This window comes from Abrus precatorius, unplaced genomic scaffold, assembly GCF_003935025.1.
Source record: "Abrus precatorius isolate BTA unplaced genomic scaffold, Abrus_2018 Scaffold2, whole genome shotgun sequence".
NCBI classification, from domain to species: Eukaryota; Viridiplantae; Streptophyta; class Magnoliopsida; order Fabales; family Fabaceae; genus Abrus; species Abrus precatorius.
This window is the reverse complement of record NW_020874362.1, coordinates 7,195,096-7,203,945: the sequence shown is the minus strand read 5'-3', so window position 1 is coordinate 7,203,945 and position 8,850 is coordinate 7,195,096. Positions and strand designations below refer to the sequence as shown.

Sequence of the window (8,850 nt, the reverse complement as noted above, 5' to 3'; positions counted from 1 at the left end):
CATTCTTTACTTTTTCCTAACCTAATACATATATTGATTCAGAAATATTAATTGATAACATTAGCAGTACATGTGTATACACACACACACACACAAAATAACATACCTATGAAAATTTCTTAAAACATTGTTCGTTTATAACTGTTATTATACAATTTTGTTTTAGGTTATTCTTAAATCCAACCATGGGTTTTCATGCCAAAAAACCATTCTAACATTATATTTTCAAGAAAATACTCTAGATCTACTATTTAAAATAGGATATTTTGAGTTTTTCATGCTAAACATACAAATAGAACTTAGAGTTTAGGACTAACTCCTTTTACCTAGAGCTAGGTCTCTGAAACTAAGTTTTTCGTGAGATCTTAGAAGAAAGCTCTCATTTTGATCAAAGATATGACCCAAAAATCAAAGTTCTTCCTATCATCACAGAGTAGAGTATTATTATGAAAAAAGAGAATAGAGAAATAAGAGTGAGATGGAAGAGCTAAGCTTTGAAAACTTACTTGGAATCAAGAGGAAGAGATATTCAAGCTGAGATTCGAAAGAGATTTGGAGTTCAAAGGTGTTTTTTTTTAATAAAAAGAAGTGAGAGAACAAAAAAAAAAGATAAGAATGGTGTCTTGCTTTGAGATATGTGTTTTTGGAAGGCCAAAATCACCTAAATACCCATTTTTCTCGAGGATTCTTGCTTGAGCGAGAAAATTAGAGAAAAATTGTTACCTTTCTATTGACATTTTTGCTCGAGCGAGAGTATTTTCGCTTAAACAAAAACACGACAAAGAGCTACCCATTTCTATCATAAATTCGTGTTCAAGCAAGACATTTTTTGCTCGAGTGAGATTACATATGAGAAAATTTAATCCATTCTCGCTTGAGTAAAATTTTTTTGCTTGAGATAAAAAGAATATTCTCTTGAGCTAAAAGGAATATTCTCTCTACTTTTTTTTTTAAAAGAAAACTTTTCATTTTAAAAACAAGAAAATACAAATAAAAATTATGGTGTTACATATAACACCAAGCCACAAAAATCATGGAATAGATAACGAAGAAATTGACCGTAGAGCATGCAAGCCAACCTAGGTAAATACGATAACAAATTGATTTAGTAGTTTAGCTATTTTAATTTTCATAGGAAGATTTAAGTTTTGTTAAATCCACCTGAATTTCAATCTATTGGACTAGCAAGACCAATTATGAGGTTAGTTTGCTAATTTAACTAGCCAATCTAATTCTAATTGTACAGCATTGAAAAATAGAATAAAAAGATAAGTTAAAATTTTCGTACGTATGGCATTTAATTTCAAGCTAACATATAAAGAAATATATTTTAATTAAGTTGTAGTTTAATTACATACTATATTTATTTCTCATCTTTACTTTTTGCACATCAACGTTAGGAGAAATAAACAAAATTTATAAGATTTCAAAATGTAGATGTATATTTTACTATAATTATGTTATGCCATTTTTTTTTTAATAAAGATGTAGTAATATATAAATATATTACCAAAAAATCTTGTATATTTTGCTTTAGTGTATTAGATTCTAAAGATAAATTAAGGATATGGATAATTTGAAATTCTTCTCCTGGACTATAATATTGAATGGAAACTTATACATTAATATCAAATCTGAAAAAGTTTCTCAAAATGAAGGTTTATTACATTGGAAGTGGGGTCCTTAGCAATAAAACATGAAATTCTATCATTCATCGTGTCATTTAATCCTTAATAATAGTAGTTAATTTCACTTGCTTCTAAAAAGATTGATTTTACTTATATGATAATAAAAATTTTGATATGCTCTAGAATTTTAGAATTTGCTTATTTTATTAGTCACTAATAAAATAAGTCTTTAACTTATATAGCTCAACTTTGTAATATTATATTTATGAAAATTTAAATTCAAATTTGTAAAGTTACTAAAGAAATTAAGTTAAAAATATTTTGAGCATAGAAGCAAATCCATCACATAATTTAATTGTAATCTTATTTTTAATTATTTACAAGTGTTTACTTTTAAATTTGGACATCACAATGGTAAAATTACAATTAATATTTTCTTTTTCTTTTTAGAAGTAAAAATAATATAGTAAAAATAGATTGATTAGAATAACGTGCACACTTCATTTTTTTAAACTTTTATAAATGATACTTGGAATTTAATTATGATTTTTTTTAAAATAAAACAAAAACAAAACAAAAGTCATAATCTGCAGAGGGAAAAAAACGATTTCTCTTTTAACAAGAAAACAATCAAAACTTAAATTTTAAATTATTTATGATAAAATTTTAAACTTTTCAATAATTTATTATGCATATAATTCCATGAGATAAGTTAACTTATTCTTGACTCATTACAAAAGTAACAAAAGTTAAGATGAGTTATCTTTGAGCTTAACTTACAGTGAGTTAATTTAATATTTCTAAATTTATCTAAGACTAACATATAGCAATTTTTTTTTTCAAAATCTCACACTTTAATACTCATTTGGAATTGTTGTATGTTCTTTTGTTTTCGTAGTTTTCAATTAAAAGTTTTGAAACAAAATGTGTTTGGCTAAAATAGAATTAAATTAGCCTTTTTTTTTATTTTAAAACAAATTTAAATCAAGTTTTTAGTTGCACAAATCATTCATCTCTTTGTTTCTGTCATATAAAACCTACAAGTTACATTCATTACCACTCTTGCCGCAATTACTAACACAACTATTAACCAATGCTCTATGCTGTTATCGTTTTTGCCACCTCTTCATTGTTCTCATTGGATCCACCATTAATATCAACATTTTATTTTTATTACCATAATTACAATGTCAACATCACTACCACTCTTAATATTGTTGTTGCAAAATTCATTACCATAATTGATTGCCATTGTTGTTGTTATTACCATAGTCATTACCAATTATTATATTGCCTTCATTGTGATTAACACCAGTTATACCACCTTATTGCCAACGCAATCATCAACTATCACTACTACAACCATCCACTACCACTATCATTAATTATTAGCGCTTCCATTCTTGCTACCATTATGTTGATTGTTTTCATTATTTTTTTCTTGGTCACCTCAACTACTTACTATCATAGTTATTACTGTATCATCACCACACTTTGATGACACTACCTCTATTGATAGCTCCTACAATCATTGTTACTATCATTACTAACATCCATCACTACTGTATTGTCGCTACTTCTTCTATCACTCTTACTATTATTATTATCACAACTACTGTTACTATTAGTCACTCTTTTCATTATTTATTTTCAATTACTCTAGTCACTTATCATTATCATTATTGCTATTATCACTATAGTTAATGTTGATATCACCACTACCATTACCATCATCATTATCATCATAACATCTACTACAATTGCTACTAACATTACTATTAATTATTACTTTTTTTTATTATTACTACAAGGGGTTTATATCTTCATTGTTACCTCTAATATTTTAAATCATAATTGTTATTACTACATGTAGTTATTTTGTCTTTAATGAATAAATCAAACTATGTGAGATAAGTGATTTGTACGTTTTAAAATTCAATGTTTAAATTTGAATGCTAAAATCTATAAAATATTAAAACTAAATTATAAAATTGAAAACTAATTTTACTTTTTAAAATTTTAAAACTTAAAACTAAAATTCGGTGTAAGCGTGACCTTTTAAACCCGTTTTTATTTTTATTTTTTACTTTTCTAATGTTTGATTATTAGTTTGTCACCAGTATAGACAACACGTGAAACGGATCAATGGCCTTGGAATGATTCCTATTTCGTTTGTCTTATTTTAAATAATCAAAAGATAATCCGATCAAATGTCTGTCTTGAGCATGAGCAGTACTAATTAATTAACAAAGGTTCTGTCTGTTCTGAATGGCTTTACCCTTCTGCTTACATCCAAGTAGGTACAATTGCAAAGAGTCTTCCTTGCCTTCTTCATAATTAAGCATATAAAACAAAGCTCAGTGAACACGCTGTAAGTTGTAAATACGAAAAGATCCCTCTAATTTAGAAACCATTCAGAAATACGAGTAGTAATGACACTATAGCTGATTCAGAGATCCCTTTTGGCTACAGAACCTTTCACTGGAAATAAGTTTTTAACCCAATCCAAATAACCTCCTCCCATGTTGTTCACATCCTTGAAGCCCTGTCAATCCATATTAAGGTTACCTTTAAATAAATAGTTTAACAAGCATTTATTTAATAAATTATTGTAACACGAGAGTTAATATCATAAAATTAATTATAAAATTTATCAAAATAAATCAAAATAGTATTTTTATAAATTATTCAAAAAAGAAGAACTATAAACTATTTTTTAAACTCAAATAAACTCTTTCAATTGTCCAATAAATCAATAAATTATCATCTCCTGATCAATCGGTTGGTAAACAATAAACTATTAGAAAAAGCGGAACAAATTAATATTACCATGTATGTTGCATTATTACTTGAATATTTGGATAGAGTATTATACAATTTATTCATAGCCCACTGTTATATATGTTTTATTTAAAATAAATGAGTATGAAGGGTTATCATAAGTCACCAATAAATATATATTTTTTAAAAATATCTCTTTTAAAACTACATAAATTTATTTTTTAAAAATAAGTTAAACCAAATATGTTTATAATATGTTTCTAGAACTTGGAATATACTAAAGTTGACTGGAATCAACTTACTTCAGCCAGAAGATCAGCAGTTGCATACAAAGATCTCACTCCACTTTGGCAACCCTAAAATACAGAGTTTACTTAATACAAAAGGGAAGAAATTATAATCTTAATGTGTATATATATAGCATGTAGAAGGTCATAGTTTGAAGATCAACCAAGTGAAAAGAGAGTCACCACTTACCACTATGAGGTGATCTTCTTTCTTGCAAGCAGATGAAACCTCCTTCAGAAACTCCGGGTTCTTCACCCTGCCTGTTCTCCAAAGCCACAAGATTTTACATTCTTACAAGGGAATTTGTAATCCTATCATACTAAACCAAGAAAATATACATCCCCAAGAGTAGTTATTAAGCTATTGCCAGATATTACAAATCGCTTCCTCACCTTTTGGTGTGTTAAACATGTATGGAATGTTAATAATCCTCTCTGCATCCACATGCCCTTTCTGAAACTCTTCCACCGTCCTATTAATTAGCAAAAGATTAGGCTCTTTTTGAAAAGGTAAACATCATTAATTTCTTTAATTAATTTTCAATCTAAATAAAAAATATTACACAGTTTAATATATTAATAATATAAACTTTTATAAAATACATTATTTAATAATTTGATTTATTGTATACTCTTAATCACACGCTAAAAAACATAATAAAAAAACATTTCTTACCTGACATCCAGATAAACATGACTGGTCTGGATAAGACCCTTGGCTGCAAGAACATCAACTGTGACAACCTCTGGTCCCGAACTACAGAAGACAAAACATTGATGAAATAGAAATTCTAATGCACGATCGAGGAGAACAATGAGACAAGCCACCAAAAACACCACCCACGTTGATATTGTATGTTAGCTATGTTACATGTAACACGAACTGCTATGACTTTGAAACTGTAATCTAATTATTAATTAATCCTAAAATAAAAATGTGTGAGAGAGAAGTAATATTCAAACAAACCTTTCAATTCCAATAGAACCCATGACAGAGAGGAGTAGTTTATGTTTGTAGAAGATTTACGTGGCTTTGGTTTGTTCTAAGTTTTGTAATATGTAGGCTGTTTCTCCTAAAGAACCGGAACAGACGATAAGGATATATATAGGGAGGAGGGGCAATGCAAAATGGTGGCAGTGTCGATAATGCTTCTGTATACTGTATTGGACCCATGTCTCGTGGAATAATTTCAAATTTTGTATCTTTAGGATAGTAAATATATTTTATTATTTAATATTTATTTTATAAATTTTTAACAATATAATATTATATATATATATATATATATATATATATATATATATAAGCAAAACTCGTAATGGTTTTATGGTTCAATATCGTGTGCTTGATAATGTAAAAATTCCCAACGTTCGCGGATGGATAAACTTTTAGTTTTTGAAAAATTCTAATTAATATTTCTAAGAATTAGTTAAGAAATTAATTATAATTTTTTAATAAATATGAAAAATAAAAAATAATAGAATATAATAATTAAATAAAAATGAAATAAAATATATTTTTATCTGTTTTCTAATTAATGCATATAAAAATAATAAAATAAATATATTATGTTATAATATTTTTTTACTTAAATTCTCACAAAATTAAATTCGCAGTAAAGATTACATAGAATAAGTCTATACATTTATCCTTATAATTCGTATTGCATTTTAATATGATTTGTAATAAAAAGAATTGTTATTTATTAATTTTTTAACCAACGTTTTAAGTACTGGACCCATAATTTTGTATTATTTTTATATTATTCCATTTAAACATTTTTGTAAGATACTTTTTAAAAGATTTTAATAATTTTTATATAAAATAATTCATATTTTTCATTTTTTATTTATTTTAAATAAGTTGAATCAGTAAAAATTTAAATAAAAATAATAAAAAGTTAATAATATTAAATAGAAATAAAATTATCAAACTATAATATTTAAAAAAGTAGTTAGTTTTAAAACTATTTTTATTAATTTCTAAAATTTAATTTAAAACATGTAATAAAATAAAAAATATTTTAAGTAAAATTAAAATTTTATCTCAATGTAATAAGATTTAACTATAAAAACTGCATCAAAATCACTTAAAAGAATCATTGCTAACTTTTGTGTTTGTGATATGAGGATTGGTAAGGTTGAGTGGAGTCCTTGCATGATCGCTTCTGCTTTCCATAAGTAATAGTGAAAGCGATTGAATTGCGTGACGCGTCAGATTAGTTGCGTAGAGTCTGTCGGATTCCCCGTTTGGGCTTTAGGATTTGGTGCTTTCTTTCGTGCCCTTGTTTTGTTTTATTTATGTTTGATTGAATGGAAAATATTAATAAATTAATGCCAAAATTAGATTAACGATCACTATCAATAGATTTTAATTGGTTTTTGGTTTATTGTAATATGATATGTAAAAGAAATGTATTCATACTTATTTAAATCAATTACAACACATTCAATTTTAAAAATTTGAATATCAATTATCTGACTGATTTAATATTATTTTTCATTTTTTATTATTTAGTATGACTTATTATTTATAATAATTTATTGCTATATCTGTTGATTATTTCCATTTTTGACAGAAATAATCAATATCAAAATAAGAGCATTGTCAACGTCTGATTAAGAATGCGAGAGTTTTATTAGTTGTAATTTTAAATTCCTGTTTTTTATAATTTCTTTTCTGTCGCCTCTATCAATTATTCTCATTATCATCCCAGTTTTTTTTTTTTTTTTATCAACGATTTACAATAGACAATAGTAGGTTTATTTACAAATAATTCAGGTACTTCATCCATGTTCTGTTGACAAAATTTCTAATCATGTGTTATTAAATTGTATATATTTATTTTATTTTATTGACAAATTTAATGACAATATTCCATTTTAAGTAAGATTCGTTGAAATAAGGAAAAAAAATTTAAGACTTGCAAAGTAGAAAATCTTTTTTTAATTAATTTATTATATATTTTATTTATTTTGATAATCATCGATGAATGATGATAGATGAATGTAGATCATAATTGTACGTAGACTGAAATGTGGGAAAGTTCATCTTCATCATGTTATAGTGTGACACGTGTAAAAGAATGTAAAATAAAAAATTATATAAATATTTTTAAAATTTTATTTAAAGATTAGTATTTATTTTGGATTTTTTTTATATGTTAAATTAGATCTTAACCATTAAAGATAATTTAAGACGGTTAAAAACTTTAAATAAGTCAAAAGAAAAAAAAAAAAAAAGAGTCTCTAGAATAAATTCCTGTTGCAGTTCACATGATGTTGTGATATACAGAAGGTAGCAGGTGAAAATTCAACAATTACGCTAAAAGCATCACGTTGAGGTTATGTTTGCAAGGAAAAGGTTGTAATTTATTCGGAAATATATATATATATATATATATATATATATATATATAATAAGTTTATGGAAATAATTGATAATGATAAAATAGAAAAAATTATAAATTTAATTAATTTTTAAATAATTTATTGAAGGAACATTAAGATAATAATAATTTATTTATTTTTTATTTCTGTCATAACTTCTATTTAGAAAGGATATAGGACACACTGTTTAATTAATATTTATATAAATTTTAAATATGTAAAGAAATATTAAATATTAAATTCAATACCATTAATGAAAGAATAAAATTTAATATTTCAATAGTGAAGTAAGGCCTTAAGGGCATCATAATAAAATTTTGAACATACATAATTATTTTTAAAATAAAGTTATACAAGAGTTGTTTGACACAGAGCTCAAAATATAAGTTATAATTTAAAATTTCATTACATAACCGAATCTATAGCTAACAAAGGTAAAGTTATAAATCTCAAAAATTTCTGAACTCAGTTCATTCTTCAGCCAGACCTTTCAACACGGAAAATTGATACACCACTTGTCACGTCTGTTCACGTACCATCGTAACACACTAATACAGACAAAATGTAAGGGTGAACTTACGAAGCAACAGCTATAGTCATAAAAGTACACACACATACACACACACACACACACACACATATATATATATATATATATATATATATATATATATAACTTTTATAATTCTTAGCAAGCAACACAATACTCAACCAATTGATACAACATGTTCAACCTATTTCCAGCCCATCTAATGCAAATGTAA

At 25.6% G+C, this 8,850-nt stretch overlaps 1 protein-coding gene across 1 annotated transcript; it reads right to left on the bottom strand.

The window, feature by feature from the left end:
- Positions 1-4,069: 4,069 nt before the first annotated feature.
- Positions 4,070-5,729, bottom strand: LOC113859093 (thiosulfate sulfurtransferase 18). Its single transcript, XM_027491909.1, has 6 exons — positions 5,664-5,729; positions 5,373-5,453; positions 5,090-5,169; positions 4,887-4,957; positions 4,712-4,765; positions 4,070-4,173 (listed from the first exon to the last, which is right to left on the bottom strand). Exons 1-6 carry the CDS (start codon positions 5,684-5,686, stop codon positions 4,078-4,080), a joined length of 405 nt encoding a protein of 134 aa, XP_027347710.1. The 5' UTR covers positions 5,687-5,729; the 3' UTR covers positions 4,070-4,077.
- Positions 5,730-8,850: the final 3,121 nt, after the last annotated feature.

Excerpts from the sequence above, each read along its gene's own strand:
- LOC113859093 (XM_027491909.1), bottom strand. The coding sequence starts at position 5,686 with ATGGGTTCTATTGGAATTGAAAG. Across the intron at positions 5,454-5,663 it reads GGTTCTATTGGAATTGAAAG|TTCGGGACCAGAGGTTGTCA; the intron begins GTTTGTTTGAAT and ends TGTCTTCTGTAG. Across the intron at positions 5,170-5,372 it reads CATGTTTATCTGGATGTCAG|GACGGTGGAAGAGTTTCAGA; the intron begins GTAAGAAATGTT and ends GCTAATTAATAG.